At 35.1% G+C, this 26,859-nt stretch overlaps 2 protein-coding genes and 1 pseudogene across 2 annotated transcripts; all 3 read right to left on the reverse strand.

Annotated features, from left to right (window-relative positions):
* Positions 1–5: 5 nt before the first annotated feature.
* On the reverse strand, positions 6–3,281 carry LOC133877208 (pentatricopeptide repeat-containing protein At1g53600, mitochondrial-like; annotated as a pseudogene).
* Positions 3,282–7,780: 4,499 nt separating this feature from the next.
* LOC133876888 (receptor-like protein 43) lies at positions 7,781–9,749 on the reverse strand (the record flags this gene model as incomplete). Its single annotated transcript, XM_062315126.1, has 2 exons — positions 9,131–9,749; positions 7,781–8,772 (listed from the first exon to the last, which is right to left on the reverse strand). Coding segments are annotated over exons 1-2 (1,611 nt in total), but the record flags the coding sequence as incomplete, so codon positions are not given.
* A 13,870-nt stretch (positions 9,750–23,619) lies between these two features.
* Positions 23,620–26,306, reverse strand: LOC133876889 (receptor-like protein 6). The gene is made up of 2 exons (XM_062315127.1): positions 23,735–26,306; positions 23,620–23,639 (listed from the first exon to the last, which is right to left on the reverse strand). Exons 1-2 carry the CDS (start codon positions 26,304–26,306, stop codon positions 23,620–23,622), a joined length of 2,592 nt encoding a protein of 863 aa, XP_062171111.1.
* Between the last annotated feature and the right edge of the window lie 553 nt (positions 26,307–26,859).

Raw genomic sequence — 26,859 nt, forward strand, 5'->3', positions numbered from 1 at the left:
TGCATAAGAATAAGTCAAAGAGGTTTGTAATGGTATAAGGACCAAACCCATTCTCATTCACCAAACAAAGTCGAGAATAACTGTCAACAAGAACAAAAAAAATTTAGAGCTAGAACGAAAAAAAAAAAAAAAAAATGAGAGTACACACTAACCGCATGTCTTCTGGTCCTAAAGGTTCCTCCTTTAAGAAGGCTTCAAGGCATTTGTATAGAGAAACAGACTCTTGAGGCATCCTCATGGATGTGGTCTACGAAGAACACACAAGAAGGACAATTTTTATGACAATCCAATCCCATCAGTAAAAACTTAGATGTCTTCTTCAAAACTTTAGAAAACTTTCAGCCCCATACAAGTTCCCAAAGAGAGAAGTGAAAAAAACTAATTTGATGTAAGCTGTATATTAAACCATCATTACCCATTGAAAGAGTGATGTCTTTCCTTGTAATTGTTAACTTAATTCCTCAAGCCTCCAGTTAAAGTAAGAGAAGGAAAAGCAACCCAAGAGTCTCTATTGTCCTCCCAAATAAAGCCTCAATAATAGCCTCAAATAATCAAATATAACAATCAGAAGAAAACCAGGATATATACAAGAAATACTAATGGTGATGACCTCCAGTCCTCCAGTGACATATAGGTTATTTTAAAGAAAGAAAGGAAACATGTCAATATCTATTATAATCCAACTGTTGCATTTCCACTGCAATGGTCCAAAGTGTAACCTTAATCCTTCCCAAGTCCATATGGTATTCGTCTCCTGCATGAAACAAATGAACCTTGTCATTCACTATAATCCAACTGCAATCTGGATTCTGGATTCTTCCTGATCCCTTTTGATTTCTTGGTCATTCTGACTTCATTCCCATCCTTCCTTTTCCCTGTTACAGAATATAAGTTCGATAAGACCACATAAGGGGTTGCATTATCAGGCTCCAATTCGATAAGGTGTTCAGCCGCGAGCTTTGCAATGTCAATACGCATATGGGTCCTGCTTGCACCAAGAAGAGCTCCCCAAACTCCAGAATGTGGCTCAATAGGCATTGACTGGATCAAATCAACTGCTTTGTCCAGCAATCCAGTTCGGCCAAAGAGATCAACCATGCATGCATAGTGGTCAGGCCCTGGTTCAATATTATATTGTGAACTCATTGAAATAAAGTAGTTCCATCCTTCTTCCGCAAATCCCACATGAGTGCAGACTGAAAGAACGCCAAGAAATGTGTTTTGATTTGTTTCCTGACCTTCATTCTGCATTTCCCGAAATAAATGGAGTGCTTCTTCTCCAAACCCATTTTGGGCATACCCAGTAATCATCGAGTTAAAAGAAACAATATTAGGTGCAGTGACATTTGTGAAGATCCAGTAGGCATCATCCATATTTCCACATTTTGAGTACATCGAGACCAAAGAGTTTTGAATGGACAAATCAAATTCCATAACCATCTTTAATACATGAGCATGGATTTGCAGCCCTTGGTTAAGCGTTGCTAAACAGGCTGAAGCACTAAGCACACTGCTCAAAGTAAGAGGGTTTGGCCTGATTGCTTTCTGAAGCATCTTAATAAACCAATGGAAGGCCTCCTCATACTCCCCATTATTCACAAACCCTGAAATGACAGCAGTCCAAGAAATATCATCTTTCTCAGGCATCAATTTAAACAACTGAACGCATTTGTCAGTTATCCCTTTGCTAGTTATCCCTTTGTGAGAGAATCCTGTAATCATGGTCGTCCATGATACTACATCTTTTTCTGCCATCCTGTCGAATAGCCTGAAGGCTTCTTCAACTGAGCCACATTGGACGTAACCTGCAATCAATGAATTCCAAGAAACTACATCTTTCCTACTCATATGATGAAATAACTTGGTAGCTACATCCATACAACCAAATCTACAATACATGGTCGTGATAGAATTTCCTAAGAAGACATCAAAGTCAAATCCCATGTGTGAAACTAATCCATGCACTTGAATCCCTTCTCCACACCTACCGAAAGTGCCACAAGCCTCAACAGCACAGTCAAGGCAGTTGAATTAACCTTCACTATTCCTTCCCCTTGCATGCCTAAAAACAATTCAAACCCATCTTTGAAACTCTTTATCTTCATATACCCATCAATCATTGCAGTCCAATTAATGACATTTCTCTCAGGTATGATATCAAACAAATTTCTGGCATCAACTATCCGTTCCCGTTTGCAGTACCCATCAACCATAGAGCTCCAAGAAACCACGTCTCTTTCCACCATACCCTCAAAAACCCAACCCGCCTCTTCCAACCTTCCCACCTTCAAAAACCCATTTATCAAGGCATTTGAACAAACGGGGTCCCGCCACTTCACTGGCATCTCAGAATAGAGCTTCTCGGCCTTGTCAAGCATCCCTGCCCGTGCAAAACCTGTGATCATGGCAGCATAAGAGATAGCATTACGCTTGGGCATCTCAGAAAACAGCTCAAAAGCTTCTTCTACCATACAATTGTTCCAAATATATGCAGTGATCATGGCATTATATGAAGCGGTGCTTCAGTCGGGCATTTCGTCAAACATTTTTCGAGCTTTGACAGTTTTGGCATTTTCTCCATATGCTGTGAGCATGGCAGTCCAAGAGATGGTATTCTTGTGGGGCATGCGATCGAAGATGGACTCAGCCTCTTTGATATCACCGTTTTTTCCATATTTCGTGATCTGAGTGTTGCAGTAAACGAGAAATTTGCTGCCTTTTTGGTTTGCAGTGGAGCGGAGATTGGGTTTTGATAGAATCACAGTGGAGACGCATGAGTAATGAAACTTAAAATATGGAGAGTTTGGGCAGGAAAACTGTTTATGTACAAACGTAGTAAGCTGTTTAGCTCGCATGATTGTTGGTAACTGAGAAAATTCCCTAATGTTGGTAACCTGAATCACTCGAACAAGACTTCGGGAAGCATGACGTTCTTGCCGCGAGCATTGTAGCGGTCAAACAAGGTGGACTATATCAATGAAGCTTTGATACTTTGGGAAAGGCGATGACAGGATAGACAGAACAGAAATATGGGTCAGCCCAATCTTCAAACAGTTACTAAAAAATATTTTCTGATTACTCATCAGAGCCAAACATCAGCATGAGATCTACCATGACAAGTTGTTCCGTATTAATGATTCTTTAAGCAACTGTTCTTATGTCTGATCCACGATGTGTAGTAACAACATAAATCAGTATACCATTTGGACTTAGATACATTAATCAAAAACATCACAGCAGTAAACCAACAAATGTGCAAATCCAAGATCTTTTCTTGTTGTTATGCCATATTCCGAGGCTCTGCAAACAAGCAAAGACTGAATATCAAAATAGAGATAGTCTCAGATATAGATGAACTAGGATAAATATGCATTTACTTCGAAAGAAGCAATAGCATAGAATAAATGCAAGTATTGGTGAGGTGCTCTACCCAACTGAGCTATTGCACCAATAACTTAAGATTTGAGACACATTAGTGTTTTGAGGTGCTATTCACATAAACATGAGGAGCCATATATATATATATATATATATGTGTGTGTGTGTGTGTGTGTGTGTGTATGTGTGTGTGATCAAATGTTTAACAAATCGTATTATCCATAAGAAAGGATGTAAGTTCCGGATCTCTATTACTTTATCTCAAAAAACAAACATTGCCAACTAACCTTAATTCCATGAACATTACATATTAACGTACACATGGTTCAAAGAACTACTAAACGCAAATTAACATGGCCATCACATTAAATTTATGTAAACTTAAAAAAATACTCTGTAGGAAAAAAAGACAAAAAATTGTTATGATTTAGGTGTTGGTAAGAATTTAATGAAATTTACAAAAATACTTATGCCTGAATTTTTGATACTTTTTTATAATTTTTTTTTTTTAAAATAAACACATGGGTATTTTGAGAATTTTAATAGGATTTTAAAAAAAAATTCTAACAGATGGTTAGAATTGAAAGATTGATACCCTAAATTGATACTTTTTTAAAATTTAGGTATTTTTTTTCAAATGTGATTAAAGATCAAGGAAGTTTCCATAAGTAAAACTATCTAGTCCGACTACTAAATTATAGCTTGACCCATTTTTCAATTGAGATATGAAATATTGTCACTCCAAAACACAACTTTTGACCACCTTTGTCCACGTTGCAACTTTTACTTTTACTTCAAAAAAAAAAAACCCAAAAGCTAACTCGGGACCAGCATACCATATGAACAAAGTGATCAAAAATTGTATTTTGAGACGACAAACAAATCGTATTTCTTTTCAATTATATGGCTTATAAGACAAGTTTTTATTTTTTATTTATTTTATTTTTATTCAAGCTTATAAGACAAGTTGAAGTCACATCTCGCAACGATCTTTTGAGTTTTGAGGAAACTTTTTTGAGGAGTGATTAGTGCACAATAGTTGTACAACTGTTGTGCACCACTCTAGAAACATGAGATAGGTCTCACGTGGGACCCATGTGGTGGAACCTACCCAATATTTCTAAGACCTTGCCCAACAGTTGCACAACTGTTGTGCAAGATTTATTTTCCATTACCCAAACCTTTAAATTTACTTTGATACGATAAGGATCGGTTTATAATTTAAGCTAATCTTATGTACTAATTTTATATTTATCTCTTCATTTTGTCTCGTTAAAAAAGGAAAAAGAAAAAAAGAAAAAAGTAAAGTAAAGTAGAAAGACTCAGAGACAAGTATAATATTGACCCAGCCAATGAGGTTGACTTCGATGAAAATGAAAAGGTCAAGAAAAACTCGTAACGTGCTTTATGGTCTGTCTTTGAGGTAATTGATGGTGCACATATGCGCGAAATACCATGAATGATATATTTCATTTTTATTTTCTATTAATACAATTTGACATTAAGATGTGTTGGTGCCTCTCTGTTATCATAAAAATGCTATTTATTATTTTAAAATTAATATATTTTATAATGTGTATGATTTTATGTTATTGAAAATTTTAAAAGACATGTTGACATTGACTACATAGACATCGATAGATGTATCGACTTTAAATCATAATCTTTCATTTTAAAATGAATAATATTAATTTCACATAGAGATCCAATTTTTCTTGTTCCCAAGGGGTAGTTCAATCGGTTGGAAACCACACCTCATGAAGTGGAGGTCACTAGTTTGAATCCCCTCTCCTGAATAAATAAAAAAAAAAAAAAAAAAAAAAGAAGAAGAGATGTAATTCCCCTTATACGAGTAAAATAAGAAAGTTGCTTTTCAATGTTTTCATGCCTTTAAAAAGCAACTTGTTGACAATGACTTTCCCACGACAAGAAAACGCGTTGCCTCAGTGACTCAGTCTACATGGAATACACATCATGCGTGCTTTGTTTGTGTCGTTTTCTGCCAAAGATCATCAAAGTGTGTTCAAAACCAAAGGATCCCATCTTAAGATTTTTTTTTTTTTTTTTAAATTAAAAAATACATATACTCCTCTCAAGCAATTTTTCATTGTTAATGTATATCCAAATTGCGTCAATATCTTCTTAAACTAATAAAAATAATCAATGTCTCCCATTAACAAAAATACATTTAATAAAAATTTAAAAAAATTGAAAAATGGTGACCTAGGCAGTGGGTCTTCACCAATTTTTTTCTTCAAATTTTTAAGAGTATTTTTGTGTTTTAAAAAAATTGTTAAGGTCAATTTTATCTTTTTCGGAACAAAATGGGTACATTGAAAATTTTTCTTTTGTAGTTTAAGTGGACATTAGTGTAATAAGTAGTTTTGAAAGAGGATATTGACAATCGAGTAGTAGTTTGAAAAAGTATATATATCTTTCTCAAGACTTTTTATGTAATGGACTAACCTATCTAAATAGAGAGACAGACTTAAGGGAGGGCCGTACGTGGTCCCTCCTCAAAAAAAAAAAAAAATGTTAATAAAAAGGGTTTTGATATTAAATTTGTTTTAAAAAAAAAATTAGTTTAGGTCTCTCTTTTTTTTTTTTTTCCTCTTATTTTGGCCCTTGAGAAAAAAAAAAAAAAAATATAGATATAATCTGGTCCCTAAAGTTAAATTTCTAATTCTATCCTTATTCATAGATTGATCATACATAGTCTCTCAATCTCTCTTTAATCAATACATATAATCTCTCTTTATACTGTATATGTACATGGTTATGTGAAATAAAAAGAGACAAATTTTAAATTTAATTTCATATATGATGACCATTTCGTCGATCCCCTAAAGATGCTTTACAGAAAAAGGGAACCATTCACCTATGGCCGACTCTGCTTTCAGTCTTCTCCATCTACGGTTTAGATTTTGCCGCTTTATTTAAATTTTATTTTCATGTGCAAGATGAGTCATCTAGTGTATTTGTTTATTGAAAAATGCTTGAATTATTAATATTTTCACTAAAAGCCTCCACAAACTCATGCAGCATCCTCTTGATAAATCACCACATGTTTCAAACGCTTAAGTTGATAGAATAAGATAAATTTAATCATTTAATTAATTCTTTAACACTCCCTCTCATGCGTGGATTCAAACTTTCTTTTAATAGGTAAGACCCAAAACATTGAATATTTAATTGAAAAATGAAAGCTAAATGAATGAGATAGGGTTCGAACTAATACCATGTTCAATCGCCACTTGTCCCAAAAATTTAAGCCGATAGAAATAGATAAATTTTATTTTCACCTCAATTTTTTTTATTAACAAGTGTTACATCGCCAAGTCAGTCTGACATGCTTTTAAAGCACAAGCAACACTAAAATAAAGCACTAAACAAGAAATATAATTAGAATTCAAAGAGGTACACTCATAATCATCTTGATTAACAACGTCACGAAATTACAGTGAATTATTTAGCGTCATCAAAGAGACCTTACAGACTTCAACAAATTCCCTCCGGAGTAAACTTGGAGCAACATATCTCTGCAAGTGAAAGTAATTAAGTAAGGAGTTAGTTAATCCTTTCAATCAAAAGTCATTTTCACCTACACCTCTCGGAATCTGCTCTTCTATTACAAGTGTTTGCAGAAATTTCACACACACATTTCTAACGTGAATCACTACAAAATCTTTTGGACAAGAGAATAGGCACAATGAAACATAACGGAAAACAAGAACTATCAACTGCTCAAATTCCAGAATATTTCCCCCTAGCTCCAACAGAGTCACTGCAACTAATTACTAATTAAAGATACACAATGAATTGTGAAGAAATGGTCATAAAAGGCCATTTGATTCAAGGCATCTTCGATTCCTAGGCCTATGGAAGCCCACATGCATTTCTGCAAATAAGATGCTTGGAAATGTGGGCAATATTCCTCATTTGGGTTGCTGTGTAAAGTTACATTTGCCATTGGAGTCATGCCTTAAGAAAACCCTGGCATCCAATTATGTGGATCAATTTTTCATTTTGATTTATATTGAAAGTAAGAAGGCAAGAGTTTGTCATGACAAACCTGGAAGTGTTGCGTTGATCATAACTATAACTAGTGCCTCTGTTGTTGATTGTTGACTGCTGGTCTTCGACGATATTCATTTCCAAGATACAGTTTAGGAAAGATCTTGAAAAGAATGTCATCAACATGTTTGTAATACCATATCCTCCACCTCTTCCAAAACATAAAGGGCCCCATTACAATTCCAAAACCAAAACTAAATCCTAGTTCAGCACTTATGTAATTCCACTCAATCATACTCCTATGAGATTCTTCATATGTCGTTGGAGGTAACAATCGTGGCTCCTCATGTGAGCACTGGGATTTCAAAGGCAACCCACATAATCTTTCGTTCCCTTTGAAGGAATTTTCCGAAAATGTAGCAAATTGCTTGATAAATAGAATAGGTTCCACCAATTGGTTGAACGAAAGGTTGAGGACCGAAAGGAAAATAAGACCATTGGCGAGTTGCATAGGAATCTCTCCAGTAAGCTTGTTGCTTGATAAGTCTAGTGTCTCAAGATTACTTAATTTCCCCAGAGATGTTGGGATTTGGCCTGTGAAAGCATTATGTGACAAGTTGAGAATATATAACAATGTGAATTCTCCAATTTCTTTAGGTATAGGACCATCAAAGTTGTTGCAAGAAAAATCAATGGTGGTGAAGATAGTTAGGATCTTCACTAGCTCCACCTCTAAACCCTTGCTAGTAACTGTTACGGTATCTTGATAATAAAAACTACCAATACCAATTTGGATGTGATTGAGTTTTGAGTTGGCCTCATGTGCACGATCAGTCAACGTTGTCCAAGTAGAAAGGAGTACTATTGGAAGGTGACCAGTAAAATTGTTTGAAGCCACATCTATGATTTGAAGCTTCGGGCAAGGGGCAAGCTCTGGATGACCAATGGGCCCATAAAATTTGTTAAATCGCAAAATAAGAACCTTCAATGCGGCTAATCCATTCAAGTAAAATGGGAAGGTGTCCTCGATGTGGTTATTCCCAATGTCCAAGACCTCCAATGAATGGCAATTCTTCAGAGATTTTGGTAACTTTCCCTCTAGATGGTTTTTATTGATAGCTAAAGTTTGTAAATTACAAGACTCTGAAAATGTATCAGGAATTGAGCCATTGAGATTGTTTCTCCTTAGACTCAACAACTGAAGAAGAGCCCCACTCATCTCAGTCAAGCATTGGGGAATTGTACCACTGAAGTAATTATCAGACAGATCCAGAAATCGAAGATTTGTAGCATTGCATATGGATTCAGGGATACTCCCATATAATTTATTACTTGAAATAGAAAAGAATTGTGTGAATTCAAGGGACTGGCCGATGCTAGCTGGTAAGATAGAATGAAAAATTATTCATGGAGAAATCCAAGTAGCTGACAGGTGGGAGAACTGGGAGTTGGCCTTGGAACTGGTTGGAGCGAAAGTCTAGAGATCTCGTCCTAAAAATAGAAGAGATATTGGAGATAGGTCCTTTGAGAGTGACCAAGTTGTTATAGGAGAGATTTAGAAATCTAAGTTGGGGAAGTTTTTTCCAGATCCAATTAGGCATCTCTCCATATATCTGGTTCCTTGAAAGGTCTAAAATGTATAATTTGGATTGGTTTCTACAGAAATCAGGAATTTTTTTCAACTTGCAAGAAGCCAAGCCTAACCAAGGGGGACAGTGGGAAGACGAAAGGTTAAAACCACTATATTCATCCAACAAATTGGAGCCATCAAAGTTGTTCGAAGAAAGAATGAGGGTTGCAAGACCTCGAAGTCCAAAGATAGATATGGGTATTGGCCCTTCCAACTCGTTATTGCTCAAATCAAGCTGTAGTAGTTTGTAAGAAGAAATGTTGGAAAATTCCTTGAGTTGCCCAGAAAATAGGTTATTGGAAAGTTGTAATACCTGCAATGATGGGAGGTGAAACAATGAAACTGGAATATCCCCGTTCAATGAATTGTAACTTAAATCAAGAGTCTCTAGATTCAGAAGTTCTTCCCACTGAGTGGAAGTAATCTGCCCTGCAAAGCCAGCATTTGCTAGATTCAAATCACTCAAATTAGTCAACTTGTCAAACTTTGATGGAATTTGAGAAGAGTTGAAGTCATTGTAAGCCAAATCCAGGCTCTGGAGATACTGAAGACTAAAGAGACTGCTTGAATCGTCAAGTCCACCGGAAATGGATTCACTGGTCAGGTCGAGACCAATAACATGTCCCTCATGACAGGTGACGCCTTCCCAAGAACAACAATCAGCACTTTGATTCCACTTAACAAGTTTGTTGGACATAGCAGGATCGAATGTAAGGTTGTTCTTCATTAATTGCAGTAACAAGGACTGCTGATTGCCGAAACATTGCCCAGACACGCCAAAGACACAAATGCTAATTAGGAAAGGTGAGTAAATGGGGATCAAGAAAAGCCACGAAAAGACCGCAAGTCTCATTGCAGGGAATGGAAGAGGTGGTGATACTAATTAATGGTGGATTCAGGATGGTATTGATTTGTTTTGTGCGTGAGTAAATATATAGATGAAAATATAATGGTGGAGGATGAGGCGACGAAAGTTCCAGTAACACGACTTTTTGACCTGTGACTCTCGACACTTATATATAGATGAAAATACAAGTGGCCGACCAAGAAGAAGAAGATCGATGAAGTAAGAGAAGAGAGGCCTTAATATTTTATCCTTCTTCTGTGTCCGGTTCTGCAGGCATGGCAGCTTTATTCACACGTTTGGAGAAGTTTGAGGTTGAGTAATTTGGATTTTTTGGAATGTGATTGTCACTATTGACGCCTAATTTGTTTTTGTTTTTTTTTTAAAAAATTTATGTAAGGATCAACTTCATGTACAGACAATTTACATGATAAAATTTATTTCTCATAGTCTATCGACTTTGGATTTAATATTTTGAGTCAGTCAAGAGTATTACCACTCGGGCTCTCTATGAAGGGACACCATATACCAATACAACGTGTTCTGAACACATAATTTTAACTTCTTCTTTTTCTAAGCGAGTTGGAAATCAAAACATTGAAAAATGGGTGAACTTCCCGATAACAAACTCAAAATAAAAATACCGCAAAAAATACAAATAATGACTAGATCCTCGCTGTAAGGGCCGTATAAAGCGGTAAGCAAAGCAAAAGAGGCACAGGAAATGACACGCACCTCGAAAAGTCTCTCAACAATACAAAGAATGTAGAAAAAAAAATTTAGAACGTTGGGTCATAGAAAGCAGAATTCTAGAATGAAAGGAGGAATGTGAAAAACAAGTGGAGGTGGGGGAATTCCTACTTGTTCTTTGATTGAGGAAAGCAATAACTTTTGGTTTGGTTATTGGAATTCAACATTTTTTTTGTGTTTACATTTTTCAGAAATTTGATGCTTAGTCATTTGAATTTTCAGAAATTGTTGAAAAAGGAAATAGCTTGAGGGGGAGTATTGAAGAAGGATCCCTGATTTATCTCCTTAATTGGAGTGTTGAAGATTTGGTCATTTTGGTGAATATGTTGAAGATTTTATGAAGATTTGTCCACATAAATAAGGCTGATTTATATGTATTAATTAGATTACAATAGTTCTTTCCATATTAGGTTCTAGGCTTTTCCTATTTAACCAATGTAGCCCTACGGCACAAAATCAAGTTCTTATGTTCTCAAGTTATCAAAAGGAATAAGAATATTTTCTCTCTATTCTTCTACAGTAACTATTTTCACGTTTGAAATAATTAAGAATTTCTAAAAATTTTCGAGAATATAGGATTTTCATGTATAATTTACTTTTGAAAATAATTAGGAATTTAAGACTGCCAAACTATAGGGATAGGAGCCGTATTTTTAATTTAATTTAATTTTAAGACAGCCAAACTAGAATAGACAGGAAACAAGACTCCCTGAGGAGGTCAATGCATATTAGGTGTTCGAAATTTCTTTCCCAATCCAATGGTCTAAAACTGAAAATCCCTAGATGCATTACTTTCCCAATCCAATGGTCTAATTTGAACTAAATAAAGAGCACAAGATTAGTGGAGCCAGAAACAATTTTCATTCAATCTATCAAAGAGAAGAGTAGTAGATATCAGATCAAATATTTATATCTGTATGTTGTTGTTGGTGCTTCATTAGAGTTAGAAGAGATATTCTTCATTAATTATTTATTGAGTAGGATTTAGTCCACATGCTTTTCAAGCACAAGCAACACTAAATCATAGCAATAAATAGGGAAAATAATTAGAATTCAGACAACATGACAAAAGTAGTGCAAATTATTACACATAAATGTGTATATCAGCAACTGAGCATAACTGCCACTGAGAGGCCTTACAGACTTCAACAAACTTCCTCTAAAGTAAACTTAGAGCAACATATCTCTGCAAGTGATCAGGTGTACAACATTGGTGTAAGTCAATATCAACCAAAAGTTCTTTTACATGATCTAATTGAATAATTGCACAATGAAATTGATGCACGCTAACCAGTACAAAACACAAGAAAATGATAAATAGGCTCGTTGAAGGATGTCATGACTTCTAATAGTTATTTCGAGAGAACCGTGATATTCAAAAACAGTATAATGCATTATCAATTGATTGACTAGGATTAAGACTGACTCTATTAACTCTAGATTAGGACTCTAACTATGCTAAGAAGAATAGGAATCAAACCCCTTATTGGAGATCTATTTCTTGTTGGACTCTTGACATGAGACTAGGGCAATACAAAATAATTAGAGAAAAGTCCACATACCCTCTTCAAACTACTACTCAATTAATAATGTCCCCTTAAAACACTGTTAATGTATCCCTAAACGCCAAAAAAAGACAAAAATGACCTTACATTTTTTTTTAATAAAATAAAAGTACCCCTATAAAGTCCGAAAGATAAAAAAATTTATTTTTTATTTTTTTTAGAAATAAAAAAGGAAAAACTTTTTAAAATTTTCTTTTAATTTTTAAATTTGGCCACCCTTGGTTGTTTTGTATTTTTTTTTAGTTTTTTATTATTATTATTATTATTTTTATTTTATTAAGGGTATTTTCGTCATTGGAGAATATTGACAATTTTTAATAGTTTAGAAAGACATTATCCAAATTTAAAATTAATGAGACATTATCAATTGAGTGCTAGTTTGAAGAAGGTATATAAACTTTACCCATGATAAAATTATGCACCACCACAAAAGCATAACCTAAAAAGAGAAGTTGTCATATTCACCTAATCAATCGTACAAAGACTACGTTCCTCAAAGGTCTTTCACAACAATATAATTGCCCAAGGAGAAGAACAAGTGATCTTAGTATTTTTATTTCTGTTGGTGACAGTATCAATATCGACCCAGGCCTTAATATCGGTCTTATTTCTAAGACAAAAATTGAGAATTTTCCAATCAAAATATTTTCGATCCATATTTTTTTCTATATCTATACTATCATCGTCTACTAGATAATCCTTGATACGGATACCTTCCATCATATCAAATAGTTTGTGTTTAGGCGTATTGTAAGTATCATAAATCTCTTGGTTTTTATTTATTTGTAATGGCACTCCATAAATATATGAGTCTTTCTTATCCTCATAATTAATCGATTTATACGAAAAAAAGATCATATCTATATTGTTTTTTAATATTTTCTTTTTGATTTAGTAATAAATCTATTTCAAAATCATTTTGTTTTTCGTAATGAATTAATCGGGTTTTTTCATATGAATCCCATTTGTTTAAATCTTTATTTGTAGTCATACGGCATTGATATTGATTGACTCTATTTCGCCATGGGGATTACAATAATACGGCATCAGAGTCACTGCAACTAATTAATAATTAAAGACACATAAAGAGTTGTGAATAGCCTAGAGTTCGAGACACACAGAAATAGTGATAATTAAGAGGCCATTTGATTCAAGGCATTTTGGAATCCTATGAAAGCCCACATGCAAATAAGATGCTTGGAAATGTGGGCATTCCTCATTTGGGTTGCTGTGTAAAGTTACATTTAATTGCCATTCGAGTCATGCCTTAAGAAAACACTGGCATCTAATTATGTGGATCAATTTTTCATTTTGATTTATATTGAAAGTAAAAAAGCAAGAGATTTTCATGACAAACTTGGAGGTGTCGCGTCTGATCATAACTATAACTAGTGCCTTAGCTACTTATTGTTGAGTGTTGGTCTTCCACGATATTCATTTCCAACATACAGTTTAGGAAATTTTTGAAAAGAATGTCATCAACATGTTTGTAATTCCATATCCTCCATCTCTTTCAAAACATAAAGGGTCCCATTACAATTCCAAAACCAAAAACAAATCCTAATTCAGCACTTATGTAATTCCACTCGATCATACTCCTATGAGATTCTTCATACGTCGTTGGAGGTGACAATCGTGGCTCCTCTTGTGAGCATTGTGATTTCAAAGGCAAACAACATAATCTTTCGTTTCATTTGAAGGAATTTTCCGAAAATGTAGCAAACTGCTTGATGAATGGAATCTGTCCCACCAATTGGTTGAACGAAAGGTTGAGAATTGCTAGGAAAATAAGACCATCGGCAAGTGGTACAGGAATATTACCAGAAAGCTTATTGCTTGAAAGGTCCAGTGACTCAAGATTACTCAATTTCCCCAGAGATGCTGGGATTTGGCTCGTGAAAGCATTATGTGACAAGTTGAGAATATATAACAATGTGAATTCTCAAATTTCTTCGGGTATAGGACCATCAAAGTTGTTGCAAGAAAAGTCAATGGTTGTAAAGGTAGTTAGGATCTTCACCAGCTCCATCTCTAAACCCTTGTAAGTAATTGTTATCGTATCTTGATAATATACCCAGTGGCGGAGCTAGAATTTTAATTGAGGGGGTCAAGATTTAAAAAAAAAATAAATTAAAAAAAAATTAAAAAAATATAATTAACACAATAAATAAATAATTCAACAAAATTTAATTATCGCTTAAAATATATAAATATAACTTACAATTTCTTTTGTCATTTTTTTAAACCTTTGAGTAACAAACGAGTCTCCTCCTACACGCAATATCTTCTAAAATACTGTATTCTAGCCAATTAGCATATTCTATAAACCATGCTCAATTAAAACGATGTAATATTTTTTCACATTGTGTTTTTGGAAAATCATGATTAGGTTGACAAGCCTTTTTTTTTGGATATGCTCTTCGAATTTAATCTCTATCACTTAAATGATAATTATAATATTTTTTTTTTCATAAGCAAGGATCTCGTAGCAGATTTACTAAATCTACCTCGACACAAGCTCGTTTAGAATTTGATTAGAGTTCTATAAAATTATTGTTGTTCTCCATAATCACATGTAACTACAATTATATATTTCATACAATTAAAATATATAACAAAAAGTTTATGTATATATTCATAAACAATTAATTTAAAAGAACAATTTAAATATAAAAACTTAATCAATGTGAAAAATTTAATTACATAGCTCTCAAGCTCTAAAACAAAATAGTTAAATAATTAATTTAAAAGAACAATTTATATATAAAAACTTAATCAATGTAAAAATTTAATTACATACCTTTCTAGCTCTAAAACAAAATAGTTAAACAATTAATTTAAATTGTTGAAGACTTTAAGTAGAAAGTAACTGTAAGAAGAAATCTCAAATTGTAGAATTCAAAAAAAAAAAAAAAAAAATTATTGGCACCCTACTTCCTAAAATTTGAGTAAAAAGAACGGACATATATGGCCTAAAGGCTAGCCTTTAAAACCCAATACCCAGCTTTTTGAAACAAACGTCACATACCAAGAAAAAGCTCCAAAAGAAAGAAAAAAAAAAAAATCAATTGATGTTGTCATTATTGTCAGACTTGAAAACAAGTCCCATGAAAACTTTTTACTTTAGAAGTAGACGTGTCCTCCTCTACTCCACGGAAATTGCCTTATTTAACAAGTCTAATCCTTTATCTTTTTTCTTTTGAGTGAAGGGTTAAACGACCGCTGCGTTTTGTTAAAAACAAACCGGTGCGTTTTTATCAAAGTAAAAAAAATATGCCTATTCGTCTTCAACCTTATCTTCTTTCACCTTTGGGCTGTGGTGACTGGTTTTAGGTTAAAAAACCAGTTAAAAAATGGCATAACATGGTGTGACTCATGGAACTTGATCCTCTTGAAAAAATTTTGCCCCTTGATGAGTTTTTGAAGGAGGGCAACTAAGACTTTCGAAAAAAAAATTTTAAAAGTAGAGAAAATTTTTGAGAGGTGAGGGGGGGCATTTGACTAGGGGTGTTCAAACGAGGCGGTTATAACCGCTTTAAAACCGCTAACCGCTTAAAACCGCTAACCGCTAACCGCTTATAACCGCTAACCGCTTTTAAAAGCGGTTATAAATAACCGCTAACCGCCTAGCGGAGGCGGTTAGCGGTTATAAGGTTTTAAAAGCGGTTATAAATAACCGCTAACCGCTTATATATATATATTAAAAAAAAAAAAAAAAAAACTGACCTGAGAGGCGTCGTTTTGGGCATTGCTGAATGCCCAAAACGACGCCGTTTTGGTAATATATATAAACCATATTTTCTGAGGTTTAGGTTTAGGTTTCCAACTTTCCATTTCATTTTCCTCTCGCCGACGCCGTCTCTGCTTCTCTGCAGTCTGCCCTCTCATCTCTCTCGTCTCTGCCCTCTCGTCTCTCTCGTCTCTGCCCTCTGCCCTCTCGTCTCTCTCGTCTCTGCCCTCTCGTCTCTCTCGTCTCTGCCCTCTCGTCTCAGCCGCCGCTCGTCTCAGCCGCCGCTCGTCTCCGCTTCCGGTCGTCTCCGCCGCCACTACACTGTAAGTTTCTCTCAGTTTTGGTAGATACTAGATAGTCCTTTTTCCTTTTGTTGTGAATAAATATATTTGTAGATTTAATTTAATGATTAAAAAAAAAAACTGTATATAGCAACTCTACTGGAATCTGACAAGATAGAGGAAATTATGTAGTCTAAATCTTGAATGGTCAAAATGTGACATCAGAATGCCTGAATTTTTCAATGTCAGTGCTATAATTAGTTGTTTAACTCTGTTGTCTATCAGCTTGGGAGTTTCTCTTTTCCATTGAGCATATGGATATAGAACTAGTGAAATGAAATCCTTGTAGACTCATGCACAAATATCTTTATTCTGTGTTTTTTTTTTATTATTATTATTTTTCTTTTTGGATTTCCTCTCCTCTGGTAGTGTCATCACTGTCGTATAGATCTGGTTTGTTGAGTAGTTTTTGGACGGTCAGAGTCTCAGGACTTCCATATTATACTAGATGTTCATCTCTTTATTATTATCATTTTTGTCTATTTAGTTTTTTCTGTTTCTTTCAATTGGGTTACGAGCATCTATTTTTGTCTATTTAGTTTTTTCTGTTTCTGTTTCTTATAGCCAGCCCATCACTGTTTCAGTATTTGATAGCCTGTCTCTTGCACAAACAATCACAGGCCATTATCTACCTGTGAATTAATTTTGGTGGATTTTAGTATTTGTTTGAGTAGTCCACACAAATATGTAAGTGAACTAAAATTTGTAAACCTAAGAAATCGAATCTAAGCAGATGTAAGTCCATCTTTCACATTTAACATGTTTGATTCGATCTCTAGTGATCAAGGGTGGTTCATAAAAATTAGAAGAAGAGAAAAATTAATGGTTGTTTTACTTTTGACTGTTAGAGTTGCTGGGATTTGAATGTTGGAATGGGAGGTAGCGTGTGGGCTTGCTGGGATTTGCTGGGATTTGAATGTTGGATAAGGAATACTCCAATTGACATTCGGGAGTTGGAGGAATTTGTGGAAAGCTTTGATGAAGAAGGTAAATGTTTGTAAATTAGTTGTAACTTTTCATTTGTACAATTATTATTTTTGAAACTTACTTAGTTACTTTTCAATTAACTAAAGCTTCTTCTTTTGTAGATTGCGCTCAATCAAGGAACGAAGCATCCTTGGACGGTGACTATGTGGATTTGTAATTTTTGAATTTTGGATTTGTAATGTCTTGGACTATTTGTTTATTTGGATTTGTTTGGTTTTAGAATTTTGAGTATGTGCCTATGTGGTTATTTTGGATTTGTAATGTCTTGGAGTATTTGTTTTGTTTATTTGGATTTGTTTGGTTTTAGAATTTAGAGTATGTGCCTATGTGGTTATTTGGATTTGTAATTTTTTGCTTTTGAATTTGGTTATTTTGGATTTGTAATGTCTTTGAGTATTTGATTATTTGGATTTGTTTGGTTTTGGATTTAGAATATGTTTGGATTAGTAATTTTATAACAAAGGACAAAAGGCCCAAAAAGTATTAAATTTTTTTCTTGAAAAATCTGTACAAAAAATGGCCCAAAAAATATGCACAAAAAAAGGCCCAAAAAATCTGTACAAAAAATGGCCCAAAACAGGTGTAAACCTGGCCCAAAACAGGTGTAAAAATAGCCCAAAACTGATTTTAACCCGACCCAAAACCGGTCTAAACCCGGCCCAAAACCGGTCTAAACCCGGCCCAAAACCGGAATTCGAAAGCGGTTTCAAACCGCCGGTTATAACCGCTAACCGGCGGTTATAAAAATAACCGCCTCCGCCAAGGCGGTTAGCGGTTGCGGTTGGTAAAATGAAAATAACCGCTAGGCGGTTAGCGGTTGCGGTTTTAGCCAATAACCGCCGGTTATAACCGCTTGTACACCCCTACATTTGACCCCTCTCGACCCCCCCCCCCTCCCTCCGCCCCTGAATATACCACATCCATATCAATTTGGAGGTAGCTGAGCTCTGAGTGCGCCTCATGTGCACTGTTTGTCAACGCCATCCAAGTAGAAAGGAGTACTATTGGAAGGTGAACGGTAAAATTGTTTGAAGCTACATCCATGATTTGAAGCATTGGCCAAGGGGACTCAAGCTCTAGATGACCAATGGGCCCACATAATTTGTTAGATTGCAAAATAAGAACCTTCAATATGGTTAATCCTTTCAATAAAATGAGAAGGTGTCCCCGATATGGTTGTTCCCAATGTCTAAGACCTCCAATATATGGCAATTCTTCATAGATTTTGGTAACTTTCCCTCTAGATGGTTTTTATTTACAACTAAAGTTCGTAAATAACAAGACTTTGAAAATGTATCAGGAATTGTACCGTTGAGATTGTTTCTCCTTAGGCTCAACACTTGAAGAAGAGGCCCACTTATCTCAATCAAGCATTAGGGAATTGTACCACTAAAATAATTATCAGACAAATCGAGAAATTGAAGATTTGTAGCTTTGCATATTGATTCAGGGATACTCCCATATAATTTTTTACTTGAAATAGAAAAGAAATATGCGGATTCAAGGGATTGGCCAATGCTAGCTGGTAAGGCAGAATGAAAATTATTCATGGAGAAATCCAAGAACCTGACAAGTGGGAGAACTGGGAGTTTGCCTTGGAACTGGTTGGAGCTAAAGTCTAGATATCCCGCAATTAAAGAGATATTGGAGATAGGTCTTTCAAGAGTCTTCAAGTAGTTATAAGAAAGATTTAGAAAAGAAAGATTAGGAAGTTTCAAGATCCAATTGGGTAACTCTCCATCGATTTGGTTGTTTGAAAGGTTTAGAAAGGATAAGTAAGATTGGTTTCTCAAGAAATCAAGAAATTTTGTCAACTTGCAAGAAGCGAGAATTAATCTATCAAGCTGAACCGAGGATAACGAAAGGTTAAAACCATTATATTCCCTCAACAAGTTGATGTGAGAAAGGTCCAGGGAGTTGTTAAATTTGTTTCAACCAAGTGATAGGCCTTCAAGACCTCGAAGTTCAAAGACAGACATGAGTATTGGCCCTTCCAACTAGTTGTTATGCAAATAAATACGTTTTAGTATGTAAGACGAAACATTGAAAAATTCTTTGACTTGACCAGAAAACTGGTTGTAAGAAAGATCTAACTATTTCAATGATGGAAGGGAAAACATAGAAATTGGAATATTCCCATTCAGTGAATTTCCACCCAAGGAAAGATATTCCAGTTTCAAAAGTTCTTCCCACTGAGTGAAAGTAATCTGACCAGTAAGATTATTGGAAGAAAGGTCTAGGTAGGTTAGATTCTTGGCCATGCTAAATACTGGAATTGATTCATTAAACATGTTCAATGACATGTCCAAATAGACCAATTGTGTGAGGCATGCTATTGAGTTTGGAATTGATTCACTGAAATCGCAATTCAAAAGATCTATTATTGACAACATTTTAAGATTGCCAATAGAATGTGGCAATGTCCCAGAAAAATTTGTTCTCCTAAGCACCATGGTTCGAAGAGATCCATTTGGCATATGATAGATTCAAATACCTCAAATTCACCAGCTTGTCAAACTGTGATGGAATATGAGAAGAGTTGAAGTAGTAGACAAACTCAGGCTCTGGAGATGCTGAAGACTGAAGAGGCTGCTTGAATCATCAAGTCCACTCGAGATGAAATCATTAGTCAGGTTGAGACCAATAACACATCCCTCATGGCAAGTTACGCCTTCCCAAGAACAGCAATCAACACTTTGATTCCACTTAACAAGTTTGTTCGACATAGCAAGATCGAATGTAAGGTTGTTCTTCAATTGCAGTAACAAGGACTGCTGATTGCCGAGACATTGCCCAGACACGCCAAAGACACAAGTGCTAATTAGGAAAAGTGAGTAATTAATGGGGATAAGGAAAAGCCACAAAAAGACCGCTAGTGATCTCACTGCAGGGAATGGAAGAGGTGGTACTGATATTAATTAATGGTGGATTATTCAGGATGGTATGAATTTGTTTTGTGTGTGAGTAAATATATAGATGAAATATAATGATGGAGGATGAGGCGAGAAAAGTTCCAGTAACTCTTGACACTTATATATGGATGAAAATATAATTAAGTGGCCGACCAAGAAGAAGAAGATCGATGAAGTAAGAGAGAAGAGAGACCTTTATTCACACGTTTGGAGAAATTTGCGGTTGAGTAATTTGGATTTTTAGGAATGTGATTATATATTCACACCGAATCACACGTGATTGTCACCATTGACGCCTAATTTGTTTTTTTTTTTTTGAAATTTATGTAAGGATTAACTTCATATATATACAGACAATTTACATGATAAGAGTATTACGACTCGGGCTTTCTATGAAGGGGCACCATATACCAATACAACGTGTTCAGATAGAATTTTAACTTCTTTTTGTAAGCGAATTGGGAATCAAAACACCGAAATATGGGTAAGCTTCCCAACAATAATTTTAAAATGAAAATACTGCAAAAAATACAAATAATGACCAAGTCCTCTCTGTAAGGGCCTTATAAAACGTAACCGAAGCAAAAAAGGCACATGAAATGACACGCACCTCGAAAAGTCTCTCAACGATACAAAGAATGTGAAAAAAAAAAAAAAAAATTGAACGTTGGGTTATAAAAAGCAGAATTCTAGAATGAAAGGAGGAATGTGGAAAACAAGTGGAGGTGGGGGAATTCCTACCGGTTCTTTGATTGAGGAAAGCAATAACTTTTGGTTTGGTTAGCGGAATTCAACATTTTTTTTTTGTGTTTACATTTTTAAAAAAATTTGATGCTTAGTCATTTGAATTTTCAGAAATATAACTATTTTCATGTTTGAAATAATTAGTTATTTCTAAAATTTTTCAAGAATATAGGATTTTCATGTATAATTTACTTTTGAAAATAATTAGGAATTTAAGACCGCTAAACTATAGGAATAGAAGCCACATTTTAAATTTAATTTAATTTTAAGACAGCCAAACTAGAATAGACAGGAAACAAGACTCCTTGAGGAGGTCAGTGCATATTAGGTGATTGAAATTTCTTTCCCAATCCAATGGTCTAAAACTGAAAATCCCCAGATGCAATACTTTCCCAATCCAATGGTCTGATTTGAACTAAATAAAGAGCACAAGATTAGTGGAGCCAGAAACAATTTTCATTCAATCTGTCAAAGAGAAGAGTTGTAGATATCTAATCAAATATTTATATTTGTATGTTGTTGGTGCTTCATTAGAGTTAGAAGAGATATTCTTCATTAATTATTTATTGAGTAGGATTCAGTCCACATGCTTTTCAAGCACAAGCAACACTAAAACATAGCAATAAAAAACTGGGAAAATAATTAGAATCCAGACAACATGACAAAAGTAGTGCAAATTATTACACATAAATGTGTATATCAGCAACTGAGCATAACTGTCACTGGAGAGGCCTTACACACTTTAGCAAACTTCATTCAGAGTAAACTTGGAGCAATTTATCTCTGCAAGTCATCAGGCATACAATATTGGTGTAAGTCAGTATCAACCAAAAGTTCTTTTACACGATCTAATTGAATAATTGCACAATGAACTTGATGCACACTAACTACTACAAAACACATGAAAATGATAAATGGGCTTGTTGAAGAGGGTTGTGACTTTTAATGGCTACTTTAAGAGAACTGTGATATTTAGAAACACAGTAAAATGAATTATCAATTGACCGACTAGGATTAAGACTGACTCAATTAACTCTAGACTAGGACTCTAACTATACTTAGAAGAAGGGGAATCAAACCCCTTATTGGAGATTTATTCCTTATTGGACTCTAACACGAGACTGGGGCAATATTAAATAACTAGGGAAAAATCTACATACCCCACTCAAACTGCCACATAATTGACAGTGTCCCCCCAAACTACCAAAAGATTGTCAATGTATCCCCCAAAGGCCAAAAAAAGACAAAAATAACCTTACAATTTTTTTAATAAAACAAAAATACCCATATAAATTCCAAAAAATAATTTTTTCTTTTTTTTTTTTTCTTTTTTCTTTTTTTTTTTAATTTTTAAATTTGGCCACCCTTGGTTTATTTGTATTTTTTTTTTAGTTTTTTTTTAATTATTATTATTTTTTATTTTATTAAGCGTATTTTCGTCATTGGGGAATATTGACAATTTTTAGTAGTTTAGAAAGACATTGTCCAAATTTAAAGTTTAAGGAGACATTATCAATTGGGTAATAGTTTAAAGAAGGTAAATGAACTTTACCATTATAAAATTATGCACCGCTTCAAAAACAGAACCTAAAAAGAGAAGTTGTTATATTCACATAATCAATGGTCAATCACAATAATCGAAAGGTCGCATATTCCAATATAATTGCACAGGGAGAAGAACAAGTGATCTTATGGGGATTAGAATAATGTGCATAATGTGTAAAAATTAAGTACAGCTATTGCACTTCAAATTTCTATGAATCTTTAATCCAACTCTTCGACAGTAGAAACACATACGTGGAAGATTGATAAAGTATACATTCAATAATTGATTGTAGTTTTGCTGCACATGTAATTTGTTTCTGAGTTTAGTAGCTGCTGTTTGTAGTAGTCTGATGGGTTTGTTCTTATTCTCTATTTGAGAATTAGTTCCGGTCTTCATTGGAGGGTCTGTAAACGTTTTGAGTTTGGTTTATAATAGTTTTAATTCATCCAAAAAAAAAAAAAAAAATAGTATACATTAAATACATTATACAAATTTCAATGAACATTTCCCCCTAGCTGCATCAGAGTCACTGCAACTAATTAATAATTAAAGATATGTCAATAATTAAGAGTTGTGAATATCCTAGAGTTCGAGACACACAGAAATGGTTATAAGAGGCCATTTGATTCAAGGCATTTTGGATTCCTATGAAAGCCCACATGCAAATAAGATGCTTGGAAATGTGGGCGTTCCTCATTTGGGTTGATGTGTAAAGTTACATTTGCCATTACAGTCATGCCTTAAAGAAAACGTGGGGATCCAATTATGTGGATCAATTTTTTGTTTTGATTTATATTGAAAGGAAAAAAGCAAGAGATTTTCATGACAAACCTGGAGGTGTTGCGTTTGATCATAACTACAACTAATGCCTCGGCTACTGACTGTTGAGTGCTGGTCTTCGACGATATTCATTTCCAAGATACAGTTTAGGGAAGGTCTTGAAAAGAATGTCATCAACATGTTTGTAATACCATATCCTCCATCTCTTCCAAAACATAAGGGGCCCAACTACAAATCCAAACCCAAAAACAAATCCCAGTTCAGCACTTACGTAATTCCAGTCGATCATACTCTTATGAGGTTCTTCAAATGTTGGAGGTGACAATCGTGGCTCCTCATGTGAGCACTGTGATTTCAAAGGCAAACCACATAATCTTTCGTTTCCTTTGAAGGAATTTTCAGAAAATGTAGCAAATTGCTTGATGAGTGGAATTTGTCCCACCAATTGGTTTAATGAAAGGTTTAGGACTGACAGGAAAATAAGACCATTGGCGAGTTGCACAGGAATCTTACCGGTAAGCTTATTGTTTGACAAGTCCAAAGACTCAAGATTACTCAATTTTCCCAAAGATGCTGGGATTTGACCCGTTAAAGTATTGTGCGACAGGTTAAGAATATACAACAATGTGAGTTCTCCAATTTCTTCAGGTATAGGACCGTCAAACTTGTTGCAAGAGAAGTCAAGGTTCGTGAAGATAGTTAGGATCTTCACCAGCTCCAACTCTAAACCTTTGATAGTAATTGCTATCGTATCTTGATAGTACAAATCACCAATACTAATCTCGATGTACTTGAGCCTTGAGTGCGCCTCATGTGCACGATCAATCATTGCCATGCAAGACAAAAAAAGCATTACTGGAAGGTTACCAGTAAAATTATTTGAAGCTACGTCAACAATTTGAAGCATCGGCCAGGAGGAATTAAGCTTTGGATGAGAAATGGGCCCGTAGAATTTGTTAGATCTCAAAACAAGGACCCTCAAGGATGTGTGGTTCAAGTAAAATGGGAAGGTATCCTCGATGTGGTTATTCCCAATGTCCAAGACCTCCAACCAAGAGCAATTGGCCAAAGATTTTGGTAACCCTCCTTCTAGTTGGTTTTTATTGAGAGCTAAAGTTTGTAAACCACAATTATCTGGAAATGCATCAGGAATTGTGCTGTTGAGTTTGTTTTTCCTTAGATTCAGCACCTCTAGATGTATACCACTCATTTCAATCAAGCATTGGGGAATTTTGCCACTGAAGGAATTATTGGACAGATCTATAATTTCAAGTTCTGTAGCATTGCATATTGTTCTAGGAATGCTCCCGTAGAATTTATTACTCGAAAGGGACAAGAAGCTGGTGCAAGCAAGGGATTGACCAATGCTTGTTGGTAGCTCTCCATCGATTTGGTTGTTTGAAAGGTCTAGAAAGTATAAAAAAGATTGGTTTCTCAAGAAAGCAGGAAATTTTTTCAACTTGCAAGAAGCGAGAATTAATGTATCAAGGTGAAAGGATAATGAAAGGTTAAAATCATTATATTCAGTCAACAAGTTGATGTGAGAAAGATCAAGGTAGTAAAGATTTTTTAACGGCCAAATCACACTAAGGTCCAGGGAGTTGTTAAATTTGTTTGAACCAAGTGATAGGATTTCAAGACCTCGGAATTCAAAGATAGACATGGGTATTGGTCCTTCCAACTGGTTGTTACCCAAATAAACACATCTTAGTACGTAAGAAGAAACATTGGAAAATTCTTTGAGTTGACCAGAAAATTGGTTGGACGAGAGACTTAAATATTGCAATGATGGAAGGGAAAATAGAGAAACTGGAATATTCCCATTCAGTGAATTTCCATCCAAGTAAAGATTTTCCAATTTCAAAAGTTCTTCCCACTGAGTGGAAGTAATCTGACCAGTAAGATTATTGTAAGAAATGTGTAGCAAGGTTAGATTCTTGGCCATGCTAAATACTGGAATTGATCCGCTAAACATGTTCGATGACATGTCCAAATAGACCAATTGTGTGAGGCTAGCCAATGAGTTTGGAATTGATCCGTTGAAATTACAATTCTGAATATCTATTGTTGACAACATTTTAAGATTGCCAATAGAATATGGCAATGTCCCAGAAAAATTTGTTCTCCCAAGCACCATGGTTCGAAGAGATCCATTTGGAGGAAATTCTGGCAAAGAACCTTGCAAATCATTGTATGATAAGTCAAGAGTTTGTAGCGTTGGAACTTGAAAGATCTGTTTTGGACATGTTCCATTCAACCCAGAAGAGGAGACTTCCAAAGATGTTAGGTTTTTGAAATCTGTAAAAAAAATTGGAACTGGAGAAGAAAAGTGGTTCCAATTTAAACGAATAATTGAGAGGGACTTGAGATTCCGTAACGATGAATCAATAGGGCCTGAAAGATTGCAGTGTGACAAGCTCAACACTCTCAGATTTGGCAACGAAGATGATAAGGCGTGACACCACTCCTTACCTTGGGCTGATATAACTACACCATCAAGATGAAGTTCGATAAGCTCCGAAAGGTTCTGAACGAGCATATTTAAATTTGGATTCTCAAGTGTCAATGGGGCATAAATATCATCGTAGGTGTAATAATTGCTAGATAAATCAAGAGTAACCAACCTTGTCAAACGCGAAATTGCAATAGGAATCTGCCCTGCAAAGCCAACGTATGATAGATTCAGATAACTCAAATTCGCCAGCTTGTCAAATTGTGATGGAATCTGAGAAGAGTTGAAGTTGTTGTCAGCCAAACTCAGGCTCTGGAGATGCTGAAGACTGAAGAGACTGCTTGAATCGTCAAGTCCATCCGAGATGGATTCACTGCTCAGGTCGAGACCAATAACACGTCCCTCATGACAGGTTACGCCTTCCCAAGAACAGCAATCAACACTTTGATTCCACTTAACAAGTTTGTTGGACGTCATAAAAGGATGGAATGTAAGGTTGTTCTTCAATTGCAGCAACAAGGACTGCTGATTGCCAAAACATTGGCCAGACACGCCAAAGACGCAAATGCTAATTAGGAAAAGTGAGTAAATGGGGATCAAGAAAAGCCACGAAAAAACCGCAAGTGATGTCATTGCAGGGAATGGAAGAGGTGGTACTGATATTAATTAATGGTGGATTATTCAGGATGGTATGAATTTGTTTTGCGTGTGATTAAATATATAGATGGTCGGGGGTTGTGGCCATGCACGAATCAGGCAATTAAGTAAAGTTCCGCGAAGACGACTTTTTGACCAGTAACTCTGAGTCGTCCTAACTCGTACGTGGCCGAGCAAGAGGAAGAAAATGAAATAAGAGAAGAGAGAGCTTTTACGTACTTAATTAATTAGCTCCTCTCATACGTTTTGGAAGAAGTGAAGAAAAGTCAAAAGAAATTAATAATTGCATCAAACGCCAACCACCATATATCAAATTAAATCAATTGGTACGTACCGTAACGTAGCCTTTATTTATCGCCACTGCGCGCTATATTAATTTATTGCCCAACTTCTTTTTTGTCTGATTATTAATTAAATGGACACATGAGTTTAACATTTCAGAAAATATGGCTCCGTTTCTTTAAGTATGGGAAAAAGACTAACATTTCACCTGCCCTCTGACGTGGCACTCATTTTCCTTTGTAAAAAT

The sequence above is a fragment of the Alnus glutinosa genome, chromosome 9 (assembly GCF_958979055.1).
Source record: "Alnus glutinosa chromosome 9, dhAlnGlut1.1, whole genome shotgun sequence".
Lineage (NCBI taxonomy): Eukaryota > Viridiplantae > Streptophyta > Magnoliopsida > Fagales > Betulaceae > Alnus > Alnus glutinosa.

What these genes read in the sequence shown, in the direction of transcription:
- LOC133876889 (XM_062315127.1), bottom strand. Translation starts at nt 26,306, where the DNA reads ATGACATCACTTGCGGTTTTTTCGTGGCTTTTCTTGATCCCCATTTAC. An exon ending in GTCAAACAATAAGCTTACCG is followed by an intron (nt 23,640 to 23,734) that starts GTAAGATTCCTG and finishes CCACTCATCAAG; the next exon opens with CAATTTGCTACATTTTCTGA.